Raw genomic sequence first — 25,985 nt, forward strand, 5'->3', positions numbered from 1 at the left:
ATGGCCAGTGGCTGAGACTCCCCCTCTTTCTCTCCCAAGAAAGCGAGAGCGTGTGAACCACATTCTCCTGAAAGCTGAGAAATGAGTCTCTTGCCGGCCTGAGTTCAATTCCATTAACGTCTGCTGAACTGGCTGCGCACTCTGGAGCTGCAGCAGGTGTGATACGAGGGCAGTGAGTGTGAGCGGGATGATGGAGGGAGTAGGCGATCCCCGGCACCAATTCATCCATGTAACAGCCTCCATTCTTGGGAAACTCGTCCTTCATGATTTAGACAGGGACTCCGGGGACAGATAGTGATCTAAACCCATCTCTGTGGATCACTGGCTGTGTGACCAAGGGAAAGTCACTGAGCCCAGCTAGGTTTCGTCTTTAACCTGGCGCTGGGCATGATAAATGAGCCAGACCCCAAGAGTGCACGCATGGGTGAGCTACGTGAAATGCTCAGGACGAGGTCTATGGCAGCTGCTGTTAGTATTCCCCAACCTGAGGCTTTCATCCCCTTTCTCTTGTTTAGTCCTTGGTGGCTCTGGGGCGGCAGCTGGCTATTGATTCTACATTGCATCCCAGGCTGAAAGGTGACTCTGACAGCCCCTTAGCCTTCTTTTCTGCAAGGGGGTGATTCTGGTTCTCTGAAGGCTGCGCTCTCACCTCACTCCTTGCCTTTCTTGTGAACCTTATCAGAGCTGCTGCAGACTCACAACTTGGCTGCTTCCTTCCCTGGCTCTGCAAACATCCAGTGTTTCTAGAGAGGAGATGTGGGCTGCGGTTGCTGTGGTAACAAGAGTTCCTCTAACAGAAAAGGCTCCTGGGGTCCTGGTTCCAAGGCTTGCTCAGGCTCCCGTGCCAGACGGCGCCTTCCTTCCAGCTACCAGACGGTAAGATGAGAAAGTCTCATGGAGGGTTGTGAGCAGCTCAGTGAAATCCCATGGGATAAGAGTAGGGATTTGGCTCCAAGAGAGCCCAGCAGGCCAGAAACACTGGCATTTCACCAGCCCCGTCTTCTTGCTCCCCCGCCAGACTGTAGACCACTGAGAGGAGGAGAGAATGTTCAGACCCTCTTTTATTTATTTATTTATTTTAATTTTATTTATTTGCTTTTGAGATGAAGTCTCACTCTGTTGCCCAGGCTGGATGGAGTGCAGTGGTGCGATCTCGGCTCACTGAAACCTCTGCCTCCCAGATTCAAGTGATTCTCCTGCCTCAGCCTCCCGAGTAGCCGGGATTATAGGCGCCCACGCCACCATGCCCAGCTAATTCTTGTATTTTTAATGGACACGGGATTTTGTCATGTCAGCCAGGCTGGTCTTGAACTCCTGACCTCAGGTGATCTGCCTACCTTGGCCTCCCAAAGTGCTGGGATTACAGGAGTGAGCCATGGCGCCCCATCCTCAGGTCCCTCTTTTAGAATTTCTGTTCAGTAGGTCTTGGTTGGGAAAAAAACATCTACCACATCATAAGCATTGGAAGGAGCACTGAATTGAAATTAAACAAGCCTGTGTTAGAAACTCGGCTTCCTCCTTACTATAGTGTGACCTTGATGAATCTCTTCATATGCCCAATTTGCCCCCCTTACCTCAGTTATCAAAAAAGCCTCACAAGCCTGGCACAGTGGTTCACGCCTGTAATCCCAGCACTTTCAATGGCTGAGACAGGAGGATCGCTTGAGGCCAGGAGTTTGAGACCAGCCTAGGCAACCTAGTGAGACCCTGTCTCTACAAAATAAATTTAAAAATTAAAAAACGAGGCTCGGCGCAGTGGCTCATGCCTGTAATCCCAGCACTTTGGGAGGCCAACGTGGGTGGATTGCTTGAGCACAGGAGTTTGAGACCAGCTTGGGCAACATGGCAAAATCCCATCTCTACCAAAACTGCAAAAAATTAGCTGGGCATGGTGGTGTGCTCCTGTGGCCCCAGCTACTCAAGAGGCTGAGGTTGGAGGATCACTTGGGCCAAGGAGGTTGAGGCTGCCATGAGCCAAAATCATGCCACTGCACTCCAGCCTGGGCAACAGAGTGAGACCCTGTCTCTCTTTCTCTCTCTCTCTCTCTCGCTATGTGTGTGTGTGTGTGTGTGTGTGTGTGTGAATAAATAAATAGCAATATATAAATAAATAAATAAATTAGCCAGTCATGGTGGTACATGCTTATAGTCCTAGCTACTGGGGAGGCTGAGCCAAGAGGATCACTTGAGCCCCGGAGTTTGAGGTTGCAGTGAGCTATGATCATCACTCCGCTCCAGTCTGAGCAGCAAGGTGAGATTCTATCTCCAAAACCAAAACAAAATGAAACGAAAACCTCACAGGGCTAAGGTAAGATCACACACAAAAAAAACCCCCAATACCTGACCCAGAGCAAATACCAAAGACCTCGTGGAATCAATGACTACACAGGCAAATATGTGAAAGATGAATACGTGTGCATATATGTATTGTAGATGGAGAAAACAAATTGCAAACAACACTTTCAGGATGATCATAGCCTTATAAATATAGTGCATAGAAAAATGGCCGATGGTACCGCATGGATTTCAGGAGACTCACACCTTGATCTGAAAGCTATATCCTTATGTACAAATGATAGAAAAAAATGTTCACATGCAGACATGTGCAGGGATATTGACTGCAGAACTGTTTGTAACGGAAGAAAATTAGAAGCAATCTAACAGTTCATCATCTGGAAATAAACAGACTGTATTGTCTCATCTACTGGATTAGTCAGTTGAAGGAAAGAACTAGATGCATATCTATCCACTGGTTAGATTTTGAAAACAATGAGAAAGTTTGTAGAACAATATGTCCAGTAGGGTACAATTTATATAAAATATAGTATGTGTCTCAACACCATCCATTGTGTATGGTGACATTTTTTGTGTAATAAAAGCATAAAAACATGGAAGAAAAGGGTACACACACCACACTTGGGAATGCGTGTTCTTTCTTTCAGCCAGTTTTCTTTCTTATTAATATAGATCTGAGCAATTACGGCAAAAGTATAAACATTTTCTAAGTCTGGGTGGTGAGGATGCATTGGGTTCATTAAAATGTTCTCAGGCCAGAAGCAGTGGCTCACACCTGTAATCTCAACACTTTGGGAGGTCGAGGCGGGCTGATCACTTGAGGTCAGGAGTTCAAGACCAGCCTGGCCAACATGGTGAAATCCCATCTCTACTGAAAATACAAGAATTAGCCGGGTGTGGTGGCAGGCGCCTGTAATCCCAGCTACTCAGGAGGCTGAAGCTACTTGACAGGAGATGGAGGTTGCAGTGAGCTGAGATCGCACCACTAGCCGGGCGCAGTGGCCCATGTCTGTAATCCCAGCACTTTGGGAGGCTGAGGCAGGAGAATCACTTGAACCTGGGAGGCGGAGGTTGCCCTGAGCTGACATCGTGCCATTGCACTCCAGCCTGGACAAAAACAGTGAAACTCTGCTAAAAAAAAAAGATCACACCACTGTACTTCAGCCTGGATGACAGTACAAGACTCCATCTCAAAAACCAACAAACAAACAAATCCCATTCTCAGTGCATTTCTGTGTGTTTGCAATAGTTCTCTCTAATAAAATGTCTAGAAGATTCTATAAGAGGTTAGTAACAACAGTTACTTTTGAAGGTAGCTACGGGTAAATTTTAAAAATTTTCTTCTTTTTGTATTTTCTAAATTCTGTGCTATTTTTACTAAATACAATTTTAGGAAAATAAAACAAAACAAAACAAAATAAAAACAAAAATTTTTTTAAAAACAGCATATATGAAAAACCTTTGTAAATTGTCCGAGTCAGATCAATGCACCTGCCAATGATTCTTGTGCTCGTCTCCGGGTGAGAAAGCCATGGGTTTTTATAGTTTTAAATCCTTGAATCTCCTTAACAATGCTCAGAAGTAGGCACTGTTATCATCACCACTGTGCAGGTGGAGGAATGTAGGATTCAAGAAACAAGGAACTTTCTGGGACTCTAAAGCCCCTAAGAAACAGAGCAGGGATCTGAACCCAGAAAGAGGGTCTCCTGGCCTCTGATAAACTCCCGAGGGGGTGCAGCAAATGCTCAACAAATTCTAGTTACTCTTATTATCAATGGAAGTCCCTATAGCTCACTTTACCTCCCCCAGCATTCTTTGCGCCATGCCCAGGGCCAGGCCCACGCTGGACTCTGCCATGGAAAGTAAAGGTAGTAGAGTCCATGGCCCAGCCTGGAGGTCAGGTGTTAAGAGCTGGCTTGACACCGGGTGCCGTGGCTCAAGCCTGTAATCCCAGCACTTAGGGAGGTTGAGGCGGGTGAATCACGAGTTCAAGAGTTCGAGACCATCCTGGCCAACATGGGGAAACCCCGTCTCTACTAAAAATACAAAAGTTAGCTGGGCATGGGGGCAGGCGTCTGTAATTCCAGCTACTCTGGAGGCTGAAGCAGGAGACCCTCTTGAACCCAGAGGCGGAGGTTGTGGTGAGCTGAGATCGCGCCACTGCACTCCAGCCTGGGCAACAAGAGCAAAAAGCTCCATTTCAAAAAAAAAAAAAAGAGAAAAGAAGAAAAGCACTGACTCTAATCATGTCTCTCTGAGGTAGGTGCAGAGGCATGAAACTTGCTTGAGGAACCTGGAAGAGGGAGAGGGCTGCTCTGTAAGTGGGGCAGGGGCTGGCGAGTGCGTCCTGGAAGGTATATTGCAGGGGAGGCGCCCTTTGGGCCAGGACTCGAAAGTCAAGGAGCATTTCACTGGGGTAAGGGGGGCAGATCCACATTCCCGAGGACTTTCCCTGTGCCAAGTGCTTTGCAGACATTGCCTCATGACTGCCTTGTAAGGAGGTGCCATTATGAAACTCATTTTACAGATAAAGAGGTTCAGAGAAATTAAGTTCCTAGCCCAGGGTCACATAGCCTGGCATTGACAGAGCCAGAATTCAAATCCAGTTTTGAATTTGTTCCCCAGATTCACTCTTTCTACTCTTCAGGCACCCTCAACAAGTGGAAAGAGGTAAGAAGGCAATCCAGGGGGAGGGCACAGCTCCAGCAGATGCCTGGAGGTGAGCCAGGCTAGACATTCAAGATAAGAAATTCAACAATAGAATCCCCCAGAGCATGGTCCTCTGTGCAAAAGCAGGGCTAGATTTCTGCAGGCTGGGAGGAGGAGGAGTGAAGGCTGAAACTGCTGAGCTGTGACTGATTTTCCAGGGGGCCTGTCCCCACCCACTGGCTCTCAGGAGGGGCCCTGGTTCTAGGTCTCCAGAGCTGCAGCAGCACCAGTTTTAGGGTGAATAAAGCTTGTGTGTGGGCAAGGGGTGAAAATCCTCCCCGCTCCAGGGGCTGATGCTGAGATCTTTCCGGGGTGGCCTAAAGCCCCCTAAGATAAGGACCCCTCGAGATCAGACATCCAGAAGCCATCAGACACCATCAGCATCCATCCATGGAAGGAAACACACCCTCTCCCGAGCAGGTGGGAGTGTAGGCCGGGCTGGAACCAGAAAGTCTCCTTGGGGCATCAGGGACAGGCCCTGGCAGCCAGGCTCACCAGACACATGTCCTGTGCCCATCCTAACAACGGCCCTTCCTCATCTACCCCTCATCTCCTCTCTTTAAATAAATCCAGGTTGAAAGAGAAGCTGGGGGAGCCACCGGGGATGTTCAGACTGATGCTTCGTGGCTACCTTGTGTCCTTAATGGCTGGGGGCTGGCAGTGGCCCATGGCCACAGGGACCCATGTGGCTCAGAGTCCCACTGGATTCAGGAATTCAAATTCAGGAAATGAACGTGGGTTCCCTGGAAGGGAGGTAACATCCGAATGGCCACTGCATTCGCCAGCTTTATGTACACAGCACACACGCTCTTCTTCATCTCCACGAGGAGCCTGTGAAAGCCCAGTTTTCCAGATGAGAAAACGGAGGCTCCGCAGCATGAAATGACTTGCCCAAAGCCACAGTTACTAAGAGGTGGAGCCAGGCTTCCGGCCTCTCTACATCTGACCTATACTCTCAGCTGTCAGCCCATACGACTGCCCCCTACTCCTCTTCACAAGTCACACATATGATGCTTCTGAGGTGGCTCAAAGTCCTTTCGAATTCCCATCTATCTTAACCCTCAGTCAGGGAGACACCACTTTTTCATCCCATTCTCTCAGCTAAGCTCTGGGCCAGGCCCCATTCCCTGGTGGAGGATACAGAGGCCTGAGCCACTGAGCTTGTGGCAACAATTCGTAGTTTATTACACTCAGATATCAGTGCTGTCCTCAGGCTTGGAACAAAATACTCTGGAAAGAACAGAGTTAGGAGGGAATAACTAACTCCAAAGAACAGGGGACAATTGGGAAGGGTTTTAGAGGATGAATAGGAGTTCTCAGGAGTAAGAAATCGATGGAAAGATACCTCTTTCCAGGTCTTTGCCAAACGACCTGAGAGATGGAACTGGCACCTCTCCAAAGGATGAGTGGGCTGGAAGAAGAGGTTAAGTAAGGCAGTGACCCACCTCTTTCTCCATCCCCCCCACCATTCCTCCACACCATACACACATCACACACACATGCATACAGGTACACACATACACCACAAACATACATACCTGTACATACACACACACACACCACACACATACATACCTGTACACACACACACACACACCACACATGCATACAGGTACACACATACACCACACACATACATACCTGTACATACACACACACACACCACACACATACATACCTGTACACACACACACACACACACACACACACCATACACGCACTGCTATGAGTTGTTAAATTGTTCCCCTCCTCTTAAAACAGTCCTCATTTCCAGTACCCCAGAATGTGACCTTATTTGGAAATAGGGTCTTTCTCAAGGTAATCAAGTTAACATGAGGTCATGAGGGCAGGCCCCAATTCAATATGACTGTTGTCTTCGCAGAAGGAGGAAATTTGAACACAGGTACATCCACATAAAGAGAACGCCATTTCAAGATAAGGCGGAGACTGAGACAATGTTTCTACAAGTCAAGAAACGCCCAAGATGGCCATCAGAAGCTCAGGAGAGAGCGCTTCCCCCTCCCAGCCCTCAGAAGGAGCCGGCGCCACTCACTCCTGGATGTTGGACTTTGAGCCTCCAGAGCTTTGAGACAATAAATTTCTTTTTTTTTTGAGATGGCGTCTTGCTCTGTCGAGAAGGTTGGTGTGCAGTAGCGTCATCTCAGCTCACTGCAACCTCCTCCGCACGGGTTCAAGCAATTCTCTTGCCTCACCCTCCCAAGTAGCTGAGATTTCAGGCACCAACCACCACACCTGGCTAATTTTTGTATTTTTAGTGGAGACGGGGTTCCATCATGTTGGCCAGGCTGGTCTCAAACTCCTGACCTCAGGGGATCCGCCCACCTTGACCTCCCAAAGTGCTGGGATTACAGGCGCAAGCCACTGAGCCCGGTGGAGGCAATGCTTTTCTGTTGCCCGTACCACTGAGTGTGTTGCAGCAATTCTAGTAAATTAAACCACAGGAGCAGGAATTGAGAAGAGCTTCTAGGGCATTCCAGATTAGGGGGTAAGGAACCCACAAGAGGCAGAGCTGGGTTCCTCTTTCACTTTGAGATGCCACGGAGTCTACGAGCCCACAAGTGCTTCTCGGAACTGAATTTCAAGGTTATGTTGACATGGCTAGGGCTGAGGCAGCCCCGCCAGACGCAGGTGACTAAAAGTTCCACGGAGATCTTCAGGGAAGGCTTTAGCATCTACCTAGACTGCAAAAGCTGAAGATGACATATGGCCGCACGCATTTTACCTCAGAGAGGTTTGGGAACCTGCCCAAGGTCACGGCGGGCGTGGCGGAGCCTGGCGTCGAGGCTGGTCTCAAAGTCACCTGACAGGCGTGGATCAACGCTAGCCTGGCGCCCATCAGCACACCCACCTTCCTGCGGGCGAGACTGAAGGCCCATAATGTGCCACAGACTCAAAAACTTCCTCCTTCAAGAACCAACAGTGTGAAGGTGCTGGCTGAGACTTCTTTTCTCTCTTTGCATTCCTTCTAATGTGGTTGTTACAACGTTTTTTACAATAAGGATGACTAATGTTTACATCACATCTGAATTTTCAGCTAGCACTGGGTGGGAGGGACACAGAGTGAGTCCAATTACAAAGGAGGAAATTGTCATGACCTTGGGTAAGTCCTTACCCTGTTCCAAGGCCTCAGTTTCTCCATGGTTAAATGGGTGGGCTGGGCCCATCAAATCTTTCCACCAGCTAGCAAAATGCTTCTCAAATCAGGTCTGAGACAGAAAGACAATTTAAGATATGAGATTAAATGGAATTGAATAACGCAGTAAACAAATTATTCCTTTTCCAATGTTTCACTCCTGATTGCATTAAGGAGAAAGTCTCATTGCGGTGCCATTCCGTCTTTAACACCTAACACTTTATAAAACATTTTATTTTTGCAGAGATGGAGACTTGCAATGTTGCCCAGGCTGCTCTTGAACTCCTGGACTCAGGCAACTTGGCTGCCCTGGCCTCCTAAAGTGCTGGCATGACAGGCGTCAGCCACCGTACCTGGCCACCTAACGCTTTTTAATGAAGAGAGAGCCAGTTCAGGCTTGGACGGCAGGCTGTTTAATGACATTTTTGCTTTTGCTGTTTTATTTCTTTATATAGATATATTCCAGTTACTAAAGTAGCATTGGTTTGAGATATGTGGTAGTGACAGAAGATTTCTAGGTTCAAATAAACTTAGGTTTAAAAAAGGAGTGGGTGGCTGGGTGCAGTGGTTCATGCCTGTAATCCCAGCACTTTGGGAGGCCGAGGGGGTGTGGATCACCTGAGTCAGGAGTTTGAGACCAGCCTGACTAACATGGCGAAACCCTGTCTCTACTAAAAATACAGAAATTAGCCGGGCGCGGAGGTATGTGCCTGTAATCCCAACTACTCTGGAGGCTGAGGCAGGAGAATCACTTAAACCTGGGTGGCTGAGGTTGCAGTGAGCCAAGATGATGCCATTGCATTCCAGCCTGGGCGACAAGAGTGAAACTCAGTCACACACACAAGAAGGACTGGATGCAAGCTTCAGCAGCACATATACTAAAACTGGAATGACTCCGAGAAGATTAGCATGACCTCTGTACAAGTGTGACACCTGAATTCATGAAGCGTTCCATTATTTTTGTCTCAAAAAAGAATTAAAAAAGGAGTTGATGTAAAAAATTGTTAAGTAATTGTATATGCATAAGGGGCAAATTAAATCACATCCTTCTAAACCTAAAACTCTGATGAGCTCCCATTTTCCCTGGATTAATTCCAAAACCTATCATCTATGCCCTCAAGCCCTGCCACCCTCTCCAACTCCATCTCCTTCACTCCCCAACCGTCTGAAATCAATCTCATTCCTGCCTCAGGGACTTGGCCCTTGCTCCTCCCTCTGCCTGGACTGTCCTCTCCCTGATCTCAGCACTCCCAGCTCATCTCATCACTCAGGCCTCTGCTCAAATCCCCTTGGAGGCTCTGCCTGGGTCTTCGTTGCAACTGCCGTCAGTCCCCTTACTTTGCCTGATTTTCCTTGGTGCACGTATCCTTCTCTGAAATGATACTATACATACATATTTTTTTTTGAGGTGGAGTCTCGCTCTGCTGTCCAGGGTGGAGTGCAGTGGCGAGATCTCCACTCACTGCAACATCTGCCTCTCGGGTTGAAGCGATTCTCCTGCCTCTGCCTCCCGAGTAGCTGGGATTACAGGCATACACCACCACGCCTGGCTATTTTTTGTGCTTTTAGTAGAGACGAGGGTATCACCATGCTGGCCAGGCTGGTCTCGATCTCCTGACCTCATGATCCACCCGCCTCGGCTCCCCAGCGTGCTGGGATTACAGGCGTGAGCCACTGCGCCCAGCCCTGAAATACTATTTTAAAAATGGGTTTACTTTTTTTGGTCTATTTTCCCTATTACAATAGAAGCTCCTTGAAGACTGGGACTTTGTCCCATATCCTCAGTGGCTGAAAAAAGTGCCCAACACATAATAGTAGCTCAACAAATGAATGGCAAACTTGTAAAGATGGAGGGAGAACTGGCCCTGGTGTGGAGAGCTGCTGACCCCAGTATCTGAGGAGGGTGAATGAAAGACAGCAGCCGCCAGAGGCTCAGTGGAAGGTGAGCTCAATCCTTGGCCTCGTTAGTACCAGCCTGCCATGTACTGAGCCACCTGCCTCCCTCTCACTGAGGCAGCAAAGAGAGCCGAGTCAGCAGCTGTAAATGCAGAAGGAATGATGGAATTATAACATCACCCCTGGGCGACCATCCTTATAATAACTGATTCTGGTAAGAATCAATAATAATGTTACAACTAGTAGGCAAAGATTTGAGGAAGAGCAAGGTATTTACATATTCTCAAAGAATCTTCCCACAAGATACATGTTAATTACAAAGGAGGAAATTATCTTTAGAGCAGAGAAATCTAGCAGACAACACCTTAGTCAAGCGAGTTAGACTACCGGAGAGGGGACAGGCTGAGCCCACATGCCTCCTGATGTGATTCACTGGGAAGGCCAAAAGTTGCTTCTGCGATATTCCTGCCAAAGAGGCATGACTTAATCTAATCATGAAGAACCATCAGACGACCCAGATGAGAGACATTTTACAGCATAACTGCTTCTATGCTTCAAAAAGATCAATGTCAGGAAGGAGAAAGAAAATCTGAGAAATCATTCCAGATTCAAGGAGAATAAAGAGACAAGAATTAAACGCAGCCTACTGAACAAAATTGTCTTTTGCCTTAGAAGGTATTATTGGAACCATTTGCAAAACATGAATAAATTCTGTTGGTTATCCAATAGAATTCTATCAATATCAATTGATACAATTAATAATAAGTGTACTGGGGTTATGTAAGAAAATGTCTTTATTACATACAAAGAGGAGCTGGTACTACTCCTTCTGAAATGATTCCAAACAATCCAAAAAGAGGGAATCCTCCCCAAATCATTTTATGAGACCAACATCATCCTGATACCAAAAGCCGCAGAGACTCAACAAGAAAAGAAAACTTCAGGCCAATATCCATGATGAACATAGATGCAAAAATCTTCCATAAAATACTGGCAAGCCAATTGCAACAGCACATCAAAAAGCTGATCCATCATGATCAAGTAGGCTTCATCCCAGGGATGCAAGGCTGGTTCAACATACGCAAGTCTATAAACGTAATTCACCACATAAACAGAACCAAAGACAAAAACCACACAATTATCTCAGTAGATGCAGAGAAGGCCTTCAACAAAATTCAACAGCCCTTTATGCTAAAAACTCTCAATAAACTAGGTATCGATGGAATGTATCTCAAAATAATAAAAGCTATTTACGACAAACCCACAGCCAACATCATACTGAATGGGCAAAAACTGGAAGCACTCCCTTTGAAATCTGGCACTAGACAAGGATTCCCTCTGTCACCACTCCTATTTAATATAGTATTGGAAGTTCTAGCCAGAGCAATCAGGCAAGAAAATAAATAAAGCGTATTCAATTAGGAAAGGAGGAAGTCAAATTGTCTCTATTTGCAGACGACATGGTTGTATATTTAGAAGATCCAATCATCTCAGCCCCAAATCTCCTTAAACTGATAAGCAACTTCAGCAAACTCTCAGGATACAAAATCAGTGTGCAAAAATCACAAGCATTCCTATATACCAATAACAGACTTAAAGACAGCCAAATCAGGAATGAACTGCCATTCACAATTGCTACAAAGAGAATAAAATACCTAGGAATGCAACTAACAAGGAACGTAAAGGAGCTCTTCAAGGAGAACTACAAAGCAACCTACTCTCACAATTCCGGGGGAAAGTAATAGAAAAATAGACACATTGAGAGAAAATAATAGAGCAAATATGGAAAATTGTGAACATTTGGAGAGTCTGGGGAAAGAGCATGTGGAAATTCTTTGTATTATTCTTGCAACTTCTTGGTAAGTCTGAAATTAGGCTGAAATTAAAAGTTAAGTGAAAAACCAGGCCGGGCTCGGTGGTTCACGTCTGAATCCCAGCACTTTGTGAGGCTGAGGTGGGAGGATCACTTGAGGTCAGGAGTTGAAGACCAGCCTGACCAACATGATGAAACCCCGTTTCTACTAAAAATACAAAAACTTGCCAGGCGTGGTGGCACCGGCCTGTAGTCCCAGCTACTCAGGGAACTGAGGGATGAGAATCACTTGAACCTGGGATGCAGAGGTTGCAGTGAGCTGAGATCACGCCACTGCACTCCAGTCTGGGCAACAAGAGCGGGACTCTGTTTTAAGGAAAAAAAAGTTTAAAAACAAAGAAGAGGCAGAGCCTGAGGTCTGGAGGAGGCGTCGGAGGGGCTGGGTAGAGCAGCTTCATGAAGCCAGCATGTCACTGCACAGGGTCACCTGGTTCATGTCAGACCACGTCAGGCCACACTGGGCCACAGCCGTCCCCTGCAATCTCTCCCCGGGGGTTGGGGGTGAAGCCTGTGCCTGGTTCCCACAGGCCCCGCCATGCCCTGCTAGGAAGAGGGCCTGCAGACCGGGCCCCTTAGGCCGGCTCCAAAACCCTGTGTATGGCGTTCCCCGCTTTGCACCTCGATTCCCTCCTCTGACAAATAGGAGGAGAAGGCTGGCAGCTCACTCGGGTTTCTTCCAGCTCAGACACTGTCGTGATATTTCTAGAATCCCACCCCGGCAAAGCAACACATTTCTCCAAGGAGAGGAATCCATTTGGCAACTGTGCATCCTTTAGTTTGGCTGAAGGAGGGAGGGAGGGAGGGAGGGAAAATCAGAGCATACCAAACTGCATGGGGGATGGGCCTCCTCCAGTCCTGGGGGGCTTCCTTAGCCCTGTCCCTGCCCCCACTGCTCCCAGGCACCCCTCCCAAAAGAGGTGAACACCCAAGCAAAAGGGGTTCTGAAGTGCAGATAAAAATCCTTCCTCCAAACCCCGGTGACCAGAAGTGCCTCTGCTCCCAGCCCTGCCAGTGACTGGTGGCATTACTTAGGCTCTCTGGGCATCAGTCTGTCCTTCTGTAAAATGAACAGAGCCGGGCTTGGCTTTGCATCCGGCTCTGAGGACACAGTGTCATCCCTGCATCCTCCCTGCCACAGGGCTCAGTAGATGACTCCAAATCAGAAGTGGGGTGTTTAGATGGGACCCCCAAGACACCCCAAGAAGCCGCTAGCCCTGAGACCCCTCCTCATTCTTACCGCCTGTGTCCCCACATGACTCTGGTCCCCAGCCCCATGCACAGACCCCTCCCCCCTGTATCTGCTGGCACCTCCTGGAGACCTCAGCCCAGCTCAGGGTCCTGATGGAGATTGGGGGTGGACCTTTTTATGTGCCCCCACCCCTAACACATGGCGGAGACCCAGGGGCACCCACCCTCCCATACAAGGGAAAACAGGGGACCACATTCCTATGATGGGGCCATCTCCCAATCTCCCAGCATCTCCCAGGGACCAGAGCCCCAGCCCCGAAGCTTCCTCCTCAGCCCGTCAGCCCTGCCTCCTGCCTCTTGGCCTCACTCAGCTGCCATTTTCAGGCAGAAGGCGGTCGGGATGCAGGAGCCTACAAAATGGAGGGTGGAAACCTCTGTCTCCCTCTGTTGTCCCCGGGAGCGCCTGCCCGGCCCCAGTCCAAGCAGCAGCTGTGGCCACTGGTCTCTCCCAATACCCCAAGGAGCCCGGCCTTTCCCCAAGCACGCCACAGCCAACATCTAGGGAGCCCCACGCAGCCCTGAGCTCTCATGGGCCCTGCTTTACAGCTGGGGAAACGAAGGCTGGGCAAGGCCACTCAGCCCGAAGTGGGAGAACTCAGGCTCCACGTCGTTCCCTGACAGCCCAGCTGATGGTGGTGAAGTGAAAAGTCCCTGGAGGAAGGGCGGACCTTTCCTGTAGGAGTCTTGAGCGGGGGAGGGGTCCCCTGCCCAAACCCTACCCAATTCCCGGGCTGGGAAAAAACATCGCGTTTGGAGTCATGAGGTCAAACTAAATATCTGTCATCTATTAGTGGTGCGATCTAGGAAAAGTCACTTGATGTCTCGGAGCCTGTCACTTAGTAAAATGAAAGTATCAGCAGTAGCGCATGCCTCCGAGGGCTGTGAGGAGGAGAAGGCAGGTTCACGTGTTTGCAGAGCGCTGCACCCAAGGACGTGATCCTGGGACTGCCTGCCTAACATTTGTAAATGTACGTTTTGTGGCGCACCTTCCCTGGGCCACTCTCTGTGCTTGGCATTCATCGATCCTCATGGCACACCAGTCTGGGTCAGGAGGCAGAAAAGAGCCTGGACCTCAGCTCCTGTGGGAATTTCAAGTCTTGCCCACCCAGCATGACCAATGGGAGCAGCAGGACTGGCTGGTCAGCATCTCCCCTTTGCCGGCGCCTCGTGGGCTGTCCCACCTCCAGGTTTCTGCTCAAATGGGTCCTTCTTTCATTTGATTTAATTAATTACTTAATTAATTTGAAACGGAGTCTCACTCTGTTGCCCAGACTGAAGTGCAGTGGTGCGATCTCAGCTCACTGCAGTGGGGTTCAAATGATTCTCTTGCCTCAGCCTCCTGAGTAGCTGGGGTTACAGGTGAACCCCCCACACACACCTGGCTAATTTTTGTATTTCTTTACACTACAAGTGAGGTCAGTGTTGACCAGGCTGGTCTCAGACTCCTGACCTCAAGCCCGCCTTAACCTCCCAAGGTGTCAGGATTATAGGCGTGAGCCACTGCGCCCAGCCTTGGAATGGGTCCTTCTTTCTGAAATACTTTTTTTTTTTTTTTTGAGACGAGGTCTTGCTCTGTTCAGGCTGGAGTGCAGAGGTGAGATCATGGCTCACTGCAGCCTCAACCTCCTGGGTTCAAGTGATTCTCTGCTTCAGCCTCCTGAGTAGCTGGGACTATAGGCGTGCACCTCATATCCGGCTAACTTTTTAATTTTTTGTAAAGATGAGGTCTCACTGTGTTGCCTAGGCTGGTCTGGAACTCTTGGACTCAAGCAATCCTCTCACATTGGCCTCCCAACGTGCTGAGATTATAGGCATGTGCCACCAGAACGGGCTGAAATCCATTTTCTCCCCTTAACTTTTTATTTTCAAATTATAGACTCACAAGAAGTTGCCAAAATGGCTCAGAGAAATCCTGTGTCCCCATCAACCAGCTTCCCCCAGTGGTGACATATCATGACATGGATTTAAATTTGGCAGTAGCTACCAGCCTGGGACAAAGTACATAACTTTCTGAGCCTCAGTTTTCCCACCCATAAAAATGGGGTGATTGTCCCCACTTTGTCAGGATGAAACAGCATACGCATAGCTGGTGCTCAGAGAATATTAAGCCCCCGGCAGTGGGTGGCGGTTGCAGTTCACTGGATTGCACCTGCTGCCACACCTATCCCAGGCTGGTGCTGGTGTGTCTTACCATGACACTTTATAAAGTCTTCAAGGGAAAACCTTCATGCCGCATAGCAGTGCCAGCACAGGGCCTGGCACACAGCAGGCACTGAATGAATATGAAAGTATGGAGCCTAGGCCTGGCGCCATGGCTCATGCCTGTAATCCCAGAACTTTGGGAGACTGTGGTGTGCGGGCGGATGACCTGAGGTCAGGAGTTCGTGACCAAATTAGCCAACATGGTGAAACCCCATCTCTACTAAAAATTCAAAAAATTAGCTGGGCATGGTGGTGTGAGCCTATGGTTTCAGCTACTTAGGAGCCTGAGGCAGGAGAATCACTTGAACCTGGGAGGTAGAGGTTGCAGTGAGCCCAGATCATGCCACTGCACTATAGTCTGGGCAACAGAGCGAGATTCCATCTAAAATATATATAGAGAGAGCGAGCCTCCTGCCCAGCAAGCTCTCCCCAGCTCAAGGTACCTCTTTAATTTTGCCTTCCTTCCTGGCTCCAGGTGCATGGCAGCCCCCAGGCAAACCCCATGAGGGCGTGCCATGATGAGGGAGGCAGCCACACTTGATCCCGTCTGTTGCTAAGAAGACTTCCGGGGGTCCAGGACCTCAGAGGCCCCTCAGGGCTGTCCCTGGACTCAGTGGTGAGGCTGCAAGGCTAGAGGATGGCGTCTGGGGCGAAACCCTGTACTAGGATACAGCCCATAGGGCGGCCAGATAGAAACAAGCCAGGCAACTCCTACTCAACGGAAAAAGCACCAGCCTGCTGGCTGGGAGACCCAAGCTCGAGTCCTGACACTTACTAGCTACAAATGTTGGACAAGCCTCTTAGCCTCGCTAAACCTCAGTTTCCTCATCTATAAAATGAGGTTGCTATGTGGGTAATGGAGCTCATACTGTGCAAACAGCGCTACGTTAACCACCACATTAGCAAGGGATTCTCTTTGGTCTTGCTGTATAGCATTTATAAGCTAACAGCTTTGAGCTCTGCATTTTGTTCAGCTGTTTTCAGATACATCACCTAAATTAACTTGCATACTTTGGTGAGCTGTTTTATCTCTAGCATCAGGCAGAGAAAGAACCCCGGGGCCATGCAGAGATGGAATTCAGAACCCACATCTGCCTGATGCCAGGGTCCACGATTCTATACGGCAGGATGGCGGCTGGGGTTATGATACTAAATGTCTAGTGGCTGGATCTCTGCTCTATACAGCCAGATGCGCTGCTCCATGACCTGTAAAGCCTCAAGGAACACACACAAAGTACAAGCATGTTTGGGCTGGGTCCTCAGTGTTCAATTTTCCCATTTTTTCCAGGAAAGAAAGAAACTAGGGCCAGAGAAAGGAAGGAACTTGCAGAAGATCCCCCAGCAAGTTAGAACCAGAGCTAGTTGTAAAAGTCCCCACCCACCTCGCCCCTCCTCAGGGTTCCTTCTCCTCCCCAGACTGCAGGGGCCGTTTCTGAGAGCTGAATCAGGGGACATGAGCTTGAGTGCCCCCGAATCTCAAGCCTCACTGGGAAAATTCAGGGACTTCCCAGGGTGCTTGGGAGCACCTGAAATGGGGGTCTCATGTCCAGGACATCACCCCAGGCAGCTGAGCAGTCAGTGTCCCCAGGCTCCGTGTTGTGGGGGACACAGTGCCCACCCCCTTTGTCCTTTCTCTGGATCAGTATTTCCAAAGGACACATACCCAAAACTACGCATAATGATTTAAGTGGTCATTGACTTGGCATTATATACCACTGTATTCCATGGTGAGGAAGGTATGCTCGCCTTTTATTTCCCTTTCAGCCTTTCTGATTACAGACTTGGAGGAGAAGCCCTCCCATGGGGTTAGCCTTTAATATCGCTCTGACATCTACAACCCTCCCTTTTGAGGACAGGGAAAGCAGCAATGTATCTGGCTAGAATGTAATGACATTGTTTTATTTCCATTGTGCTTATTTTCACCATTATAATCATGACGGTGATTTATAATGGCTTTCCCTTCAAGGGAGTGATATAAAGTTTCTTCTCAAAATAAATGTATTTACATTTTAAAACATCAATTAAGAAAGAGTAGCCAGGCATGGTGTAAAGTGCCTGTAATCCCAGCTACTTGGGAGGCTGAGGCGAGGGAATCCCTGGAGCCCAGGAGTTTGAGGCTGCAGTGAGCTATGGTCGTGCCACTGTGTTCCACCCTCGGCAACAGAGTGAGACTGTTGAAAAGAAAGAAAGAGACAAGACAAGACAAGACAAGACAGGAAACGAAAAGAAAAGAAAAGAAAAAAGAAAGGAAAAGGACAGCTGGGCATGGTGCCTCACGCCTGTAATCCCTGCACTTTGGGAGGCCAAGACGGTCAGATCACCTGAGGTCAGGAGTTCAAGACTAGCCTGGCCAATATGGAGAAACCCTGTCTCTATTAAAGATAGAAAATTAGCCAGGTGTGGTGGTACATGCCTGTAATCCCAGCTACTCAGGAGGCTGAGGCAGGAGAATAGCTTGAACCTGGGAGGCAGAGGTTGCAGTGAGCAGAGATTGTGCCACTGCACTCCAGCCTGGGCGACAAGAGTGAAACCGGGTTTCAAAAAAAGAAAAGGAAAAAAAATAGAAAAGAAGGAAGAAAGGGAGGGAAATTACGTTAAGTAAATTGCCAGGTGGATGACACTTTGGCCAACACCGGGGAGGTGGACTGGAATAAACTATCCTTGGGAAGATCTACTCTGGAAAACGTACCATGTCCTGAGTCTGGAGAGGGGCCAGCGCTGAGCAGAGGATGGAGGGCCTGGAGGCCACAGTGGCTGAGGAAGTAGATGTGACCTGGGGATCCCAGCCTCACCAGGGTCTGCTCAGGGCAGGCCTGAGCACATGGCATGGATGTTAATGTTCATGGTGTCCCATCTGTGGTCCAGGCAGGGAGAGGGTGACCACGCACCTGGGAAGTCTACCCTCCAAGCTTCGGTCCCAAAGACAATTGGGGCCACCTATTTATTCTTCCTTGCCCAGGGAGAAGGCTGATTCCTTAGCTCAGAATCTAACAGCTGGGGGCTGAATTTAATTCTTGAGTGTTCTATACATATAATAAATAAGGCCTTAATAAATGTGGTCTGGGCCAGACACGGTGGCTCACGCCTATAATCCCAGCACTTTGAGAGGCCGAGGTGGCGCTGGTCACCTGAGATTGGGAGTTCAAGACCAGCCTGACCAACATGGAGAAACCCCATCTCTATTAAAAACACAAAAAAATTAGACGGGTGTGGTGGTGCACGCCTGTAATCCCAGCTAACTCCGGAGGCTGAAGAATCGCTTGAACCTGGGAGGCAGAGGTTGTGGTGAGCCGTGCTACTGCACTCCAGCCTGGGCAACAAAATCAAAACTCTGTCTCAAAAATAAATTAAATAAATAAATAAATAAATAAGGTCTCAACGAGGAGGGCCGTGAGCAGTGTTTTTCACTCCTTCTAGATCCCTCTGTAAAGTTCGAGCTCCAGCGCCCTAGGAGCTACCCCTTTCCATGGCCTCAATACAGTGAAGGCCACGCTAACTGTCCTCATCAGTCACTGACCTGTGGCCAGAGAGCCAAGCTAAGCCAGAAGAAGGATGCAGAAGCCTGTCATACATGATTTATGCATCTATGAGATGAAGTCTTGCCAGGCAGGAAGAATGTGAAAAGAAGTCAGAATAGAAAAGTCAACACGTGTGTTTAATTCAGTCCAATCAAGCACTAAGGCCAGATGAAGGACAAATGTAGGGGATTAGGTTCGTATAACTTGAATTCAGAGGTCATGAGTAAAGGAGCCAGACTAATTAGAGGGCACGGACTATCAAAAAGGGCACACGTGCATCCATCAGCAGCACAAGTTCCGTGGGTTGGTGTATAAAGTCCTATATTTGTGATATTTAAAAACATTTGGCCATTGAGTTCCTCATGAATATGAGCAGGTAATTGACTTCAGTTCAATTTTGAAGTAGAAAATGTGAGAGAATTTGACGATGTCTGTAACATTAGAACATTTAAGAGAACATAATATTCGCTTTAATAACTCAGAAACAGAAAGTCAAACACCACGTTCTCACTTAGGGGCCAAACAACATGTCCACACGGACCTGCAGAATGGAGTAGTAGACATCGGAGACTCCAAAAGGTGGGAAGACAGGAGGGGAATGAGGAATGAAAATTACTTCTTGGGTACAAGGTACAATATTTCAGTGCTGGGTACGCTACAAGCCAGACCTCACCACTGTGTAGTATATCCACATAAGAAAACTGCTCTTCTACCCCCTATACCTGTAAACAATTTATAAAATAACTTAATACTCACCTTGTTTATGCTAGTTTTTTTGTTCTGAAAGCATTCTTTGAAATTCTTGAGAACATTTTGTTTCTTACTCTATAAAATGTGGAATTCATTATATTTGTAAATGTGGTTTAGAGTATCAAAGGCAGTGCTATCCAATATAAATATAATGCAAGTTACCTATGTAATTTTAAATATTCCAGGGCCCCCCCCGCTACTTTTTATTGAGACAGGGTCTCCTCCATCACCCAGACTGGAGTGCAATGGCACAATAACAGCTCATTGCAGCCTCAGACTCTTGGGCTCAAACCATCCTCCCACCTCAGCCTCCTGGGTAGCTGAGACTACAGGCTCACATCACAACTCCAGGCTAATTCTTGAATTTTTTTTGGAGGGATGGGGTTTCACCATGTTGTCCAGGTCTTGAACTCCTGGGTTCAAGTGATTCTCCTGCCTTGGGCTCCCAAAGTGTTGGGGTTACAGGCGTAAATGACCACACCAAACCAAGAACCCCATTTTTAAAAAGTTAAAAAGGAATATATGAACTTAATGGTGATAATAAAATTCATTTAGCCCATCATATCAAAATTATCATTTCGACATGAATCACATAAAATTTATTGAGATATTTTACATTCTTTCTTTAAACTCATTTTCAAAATCTGTTGTATATTTTACACTTTACATATCTCAATTCAGACTATCACATTTTAAATATGTGATTGTAGTGACTACCTACTGAACAGCACAGAACTAAAAGAGTTTGATTAGCTACATTTGTAAGGGTATTTATTATTTAAGGAAGCTTCCTCTGTTCAACTTCATTTGCTCAAATATTAATCAAAGGCCCATAGAAAACCATTTATCAAAATTACAGGACTTATAAATAAAATATGATTAGTATGTTGAACTCGCAAATCAAGGAAAAAACAAATTAAAAATTGTTACTTAAATAATTACTATTTTTTTTAAAGTAACCACAAACAGCCTTCTCATACACAAAAGCAGCCTGGTTGGAATTAGAGCCACGGAGCTTAGCACTGCCCTGGCGGGAGAGGCCTGGGTCTTTGTTACTGCATTATAGTGTCAGACCTGGACAAAATCTTTCTTTTCTGTTATTTTTTTTTTTTAAGATGGAGTCTCACTCTGTCACCCAGGCTGGAGTACAGTGGCAGTCTCGGCTCACTGCAACCTCCGCCTCCTGGGTTCAACCGATTCTCCCACCTCAGCCTCCTGAGTAGTTGGGACTACAGGCGTGTGCCACCACACCCGGCTAATTTTTGTTTTTTATTTTTTTTTAGTAGAGACCGGGTTTCACTATGTTGGTCAGGCTGATCTGGAACTCCTGACCTCATGATCCGCCCACCTCGGCCTCCCAAAGTGCTGGGATTACAGGCGTGAGTCACTGCGCCCAGCCTGGACAAAACCTTTCTTATAGAGGTCTGAACAAAGCGCCTCCATTCCACGGACGAGAAAACGGGGCTGGAGAAGAAAAGAAGCAGAGCCACACGATGAATAGAGGCAGGACCAGGGCAGAACCTGGGGTCTCATGATGCCATCCCACCCTCCCCGTCAAGGGCTTCCAACTCATTCTCTGTTCATTCATCCTCAGTTGGCTGATTAGGAAACTGAGGCAGAGAACTGGAGGCTTGAATCTCTAAGCAAATAGAAACCAAGTCCAGGCCCAGAACCTAGGCTGCCCGGGCAGAGGAGATAGACCACGTGCTGGGGTTAGAAAGGAAAGGAGAGAGGAAGTTTGCCCAAGCACCTCGAGGCTTCGGTCAGGTCTGCCAGGGCAGAGGAGGGCAGGATTCCACCTGCCTGTGGTCCCAGGGCAGAGTCAGGCAGCCTCACCCCGACATAGTTCTTGGGGTGAAGGCCTGGAACTTTCACACGTACTTCATTCTCCCAGTTCCCTTTCCTCCCTCTTTGCTGTCATTTTTCTTTCCCCTTCTTTTTCTCCCTGGAGGCCCTAGTCTCTTTTCCCCTGTATGGTCGGCCCAACACAAATTCCCCACAAGGAGACGTGGGTCAACCTTGCCCTCTGAGGGTCAGGTTCTGTAGGGTTTGGGCCTGCTGAGCCGGACACAGAGGAAGAAAAGCTCAGCCAGACCTGGGGTGTAGCAGCTCTGTGTCCCTTGCATCAGCCTTGGAGAGGGGCAGGGGGTGACTTGAAGGTGCAGTCTTCCTTTTGCCTGGAGAGGCCGTATTTTTCATAGGACACACACCCCTGACAACCCTCAGGAGAGTTTACGGAAGCTGCGTTTAATGCTCTGAGATGGCAAGGTGAGAAAATTATTCCCTGCCCATGGTGTGTTCAGTCCTTCTGCAAAGTCAAGAAGAAAATGACTCCTGGAGCCAGAGGTCACCTCCTCCCCACTCCCTCATCTCCCCTTTCATAGGATGAGCTCTGGGTCTTTACGGTCTTTTCACTTTTTGCTAAAGCATAGTACAAATTGGGTTTTGCCATCATTTACTTTTATGCTTCCCTTTACCTTTTACTTATGGCAAATGATGCTGATTTTCCACTTACAAAAATGATGTCAAGTTTCCTTTCAAAACGGAGCTTGCATTGATAACAACAAGTGAGTCACGTAAATATCAACACAGTTTCAAAAGCATAAAGTGGATGACAGTACTGAGAAGGAGCAGGTCCGGCAGGAGCTGCCGGGGTGGGGCAGACTGAAGAGAGGGAGCTTGGAGGCTCCAGGCCTACTTTGTTCTACTTCCGTGAGCTCTGCCCAGGACCCTGGGTTCCTGCCTCTCCTGTGGCCACCATGCAAAGCCAGTTCTCCCAGTTGGCTGCTGGGCCAGCTGCCATGGCTCGGATGCCAAGGGCACCCGGTGCTTAGCTCAGCCCCTGGCCCTCATCCCTGCTGGGAAGCTGAGAAGGAGCTGGTCTGAAGATCTTTGGATCTCACTTGCTCCTGAGCCTGTGTCTGGGCTTTGTGGGGAAGAGGAAAGGGGGCTGCTCTTGGACAGTCTGTCTCAGCTCAGGGGCAGAAGCCAGCCAAACTCCCAGAGCTGCTGCTCTGGAAACTCCTGGTAGAGTTAGTGGGGCAAAGCTACATGCACAGGGCTGAAGGCACACGAACGCCTGCTCCCAGAGCCAAATGGCTTTCCCCGAACCGGTATGAGGCCACGGGCTCGGAACACACACCTGCGGATCAAGGCAGAGAGGAGAGCACCCCCTGCCCAGAATTTCCTGACATCTACCCGTCCTCCAAGGCAGCTCGATGGCCCCTCCCGACTGGGCCTTCCTGGGTCTCCCCTACCACAAAATGAAAGCACTTGGCTCCCCGGCTACAGGGTGGGCCCAGACTCCCCTGGCCCAGAATCCTGTTTCCATACCAGTTTCCTCAACCCCCCAAATGTGAGCGCTCAATGGGGTCAGGCTCTCTTGCATCTCCAGGCCCCTGCCCAGGTCCTGCCAGCTTGGACCTTGCACTCAACAGGGGCCAGCAAGTATCTGGGGAGCTCAGCCCAGTGCCCCAAACCTTCTGGCCATCTGATTCCCTGGCCCAGGTGGCCAGGGTGCCTTGTCATTTGGGGGGGCAGCTCGAGACGTGGGGGTGGCCTTCCTGCTCACTTATGCCCTAGACTACCCCATCTGGTTGTGCCGAAACCATTAGCGCCTGGCTGTCCACAACTCCCCTTGGCTTCCCTGAGTCCTGTTTCGGGTGGTGCTTTCCTGTGATTGGCAAGAGCCTGCTGGACCCCAAGCCTCAGCTTCGGCATTGAAAGTACCACCATCGATGGTCCTGCCTCTCTGGAAGGTGAAGGGTTCCTTCCTAAGAGTTGGCAAGAAATAGGAAATAGGGGAGTTCCTGAGTTTAAGGGTGGGAGGGGCACGTCCCTCCTCACACCCTGGGGACCCGCTGGTAAGGCACAAAGCATGCTTCCCGCATTCTCTTGCTCCAGGAGGCTTCTCAGGAAGGGAGCCTTGTCCAGGCACAGCCCTGGGCCCTCGAGGGCTCCTGTGTCCTCTTCAAGCCCCAGAAACTGGAGCTCCCTGGCACCTGAGTATAGTCTTGGCTAAAAGACCCCAGAAAGGTGACCACAAGGAAACAACCAGAAAGGGGACCGAGAGGGCCCAGCTCCTCCAGCACAAGTGGCAGGAGACGAGGGAAGCGGGACTACCTGAGAGGGCGGCCATCAGCAATCCAGCGATCCCGACGAAGAGCCACATGTCTGGAGCTGTCTCTGGTGGCTACTCGTGGCTGTCCATGGGAAGCACCATCGTGGGCCCGGGAGGCGGACACAGTCTCTGTGCGCCCCTGGCACGAGTCTGCTCTGCCCTTTGCTGTTCCTGTTCCTGTGTCTCTCTACTCTCTCCGCTCCGACACGCATGCGACCAAACCCAGCTTGTGAGTGTCTCTCACGCCTCCCTGTTCTGCTTGTGGTTTTGGTCTGCAGGAAGCTGGGCTGCTGTTACAGGGGCTGGTGGGGAGAGCCCCAGCTGCCTGTGCTGGGAGCCCACCCATCCAGGCTGCACCCCGAGAGTCACAGAGCCAGACACACGCATGCCCACGCCTCCACGCGAACACACTTCCCTGAGGGTCTTCTAAGAAGGGAAGTGGATGGGCCATGCCTCATTTCTGGTGGCCCAAAAGGAAGAACTGATAACGTAGTAGCTGATCAATCAATACATATTGGAAGAGGGAGTGTATGACCCATGGCCTGTCCCAGTCCACGGAATTTGGCTGTCATGGATTAAATCCCGAGCTTTACCTTAACCTTAGGTGCAATGGTGGCTGCGAAGGAGGGTGTAGTCTCAATGCCCTAAGTCTCTCCTCTGAGAAACATAATTGAGAAGGGCCTAGGAGATGACCATCCCACAAGTCCTTCTACAGAGAAGGGAGCCAAGGCCCTGTGGGAGCTGCCCCTGAGATGGCACAGTGGGGCCAGCGCTCCCATCTCCAGGTACCGGACTGGGCGTGCCTCTGCAGGAGTCAGGCATGGGAGCTGGGTCTACAAGGCTGAGCAGGATTTCGACAAGCAGCAGTGATGGGAGGCCTCTGGGCCAGGAGGAACAGCAGGAGCAAAGGGCTGAAGGAAGCCCAGGGCTGCCTGAGAAACCCCGAGTTGTCCCACTGCACTGCAGCAGACTGACGCGATGGGAAGAAGGCAGGGACCAAGTGTGCTTAATTCACAACGGTACTCCCTGTGGAGCATACAGCAGGCACTGAATAATGTTCTTGAATGAACATAGGAATAGATAATTTGGTTGTCCAAGCAGGACCCTGGAAGCGGTCAAGTCCGGAAGGGGTTTGGTTCCAAATCCTGGCTCTGCCCCAGTCGTCCCCATCCCAGGTCCAGCTCCCCTCGCCTTCCGCTTCCTGCATCCTTGCTTGTCTTCATTTCCCCCATATGTGGAATGGGAGGAGTCTTCCTCCATTGGGTTTGGTCCTAAAGGTGGGTGTAGGCATTTGATGTGGCAGGTATTGGAGCCACACGGAGCCAGCCAACCCCCCACCCCCCGCCCACCAGACTGAGACCCCACCCAGTCCTGCCCCAGCGCTGGCACCTGCTGCCACTGCCCTCTGGTGGAAGTTGCTGGCAGCACAGGTTTGCACGGGTGCCTGGAGCTCCCATATGCAATTCCATTCATTTACCGAGACTTGGTGTGCAGAACTCTGGACTGGACTCTGTGGAAGGGAAAAAGAGGAAACCATATTCTTGCCCTCAAGGAGCACAGATTTCACATACACAAGTGACCAAACCACAGGCCAGGGTAGAACACACATCATGCGAGGTCTCCTGGTCCTAAGAGAAACCCGTTTGAAATGGGCCAGGAAGAATGGCTAGACTCCATTTCTGACAATATGGAAGACAGCATATGATGAAGAACTCTCCTAATACAAAACACCACAAAAATATTGTAAACCGTCTTTTCAAATGTGTACCTGAGGTGGCAAGAAATGAAGAAAATTATCCGAGGTCAAAAATGACAAACCTGGGCAACATGGTGAAACCCTATCTCTGCAAAAGGTGCAAAAATTAGCCAGGCGTGGTGGTGTACACCTGTGGTCTCAGCTGCTTGGGAGGCCAAGGTGGGAGGATTGCTTGAACCCAGGAGGTCGAGGCTGCAGTGAGCCAAGATTGTGCCACTGCACTACAGCCTGGGCGACAGAGTGAGACCCCGTATATATTAATATATAAAGATAACAAAACAAAAATCCAAAGGGATCACAGCCAGCAGAGAATTATCTGTTGATCCAGTTGACCAAGAACTTCAGTCTTACAAACATGGACAAAAGTTAAAGCTGAAAAACAAAATCAAAGTGAAAAACCAAATCTGAAATCTCTACCTTAAACAAAGAGCACTGAAATACAACATCCCCAGTGGAGAACTTGA

At 49.0% G+C, this 25,985-nt stretch overlaps 1 protein-coding gene and 1 non-coding gene across 5 annotated transcripts in view; one reads left to right on the forward strand and one right to left on the reverse strand.

Annotated features, from left to right (window-relative positions):
- Positions 1-24,132, reverse strand: part of CD6 (CD6 molecule) — a 50,551-nt gene extending 26,419 nt beyond the window's left edge. For 2 of the 4 annotated variants that reach the window (XM_012454281.3, XM_064364843.1), the window contains exon 1: positions 23,768-24,127. In XM_012454281.3, coding sequence (XP_012309704.3) covers positions 23,768-23,816 — 49 coding nt within the window. In that variant the 5' untranslated portion in view covers positions 23,817-24,127. Of the gene's footprint in view, positions 1-23,767 lie in introns of all 4 variants that reach the window. The other 2 variants (XM_064364845.1, XM_064364844.1) reach the window with 2 other exon arrangements.
- LOC135270277 (U6 spliceosomal RNA) lies at positions 9,017-9,119 on the forward strand. The gene has a single exon (XR_010338442.1). It is a non-coding gene; the product is annotated as a U6 spliceosomal RNA (small nuclear RNA).
- Positions 24,133-25,985: the final 1,853 nt, after the last annotated feature.

Source organism: Aotus nancymaae, unplaced genomic scaffold, assembly GCF_030222135.1.
Source record: "Aotus nancymaae isolate 86718 unplaced genomic scaffold, 86718_ANA_hifiasm-v0.15.2.pri h1tg000059l, whole genome shotgun sequence".
Taxonomy (NCBI): domain Eukaryota; kingdom Metazoa; phylum Chordata; class Mammalia; order Primates; family Aotidae; genus Aotus; species Aotus nancymaae.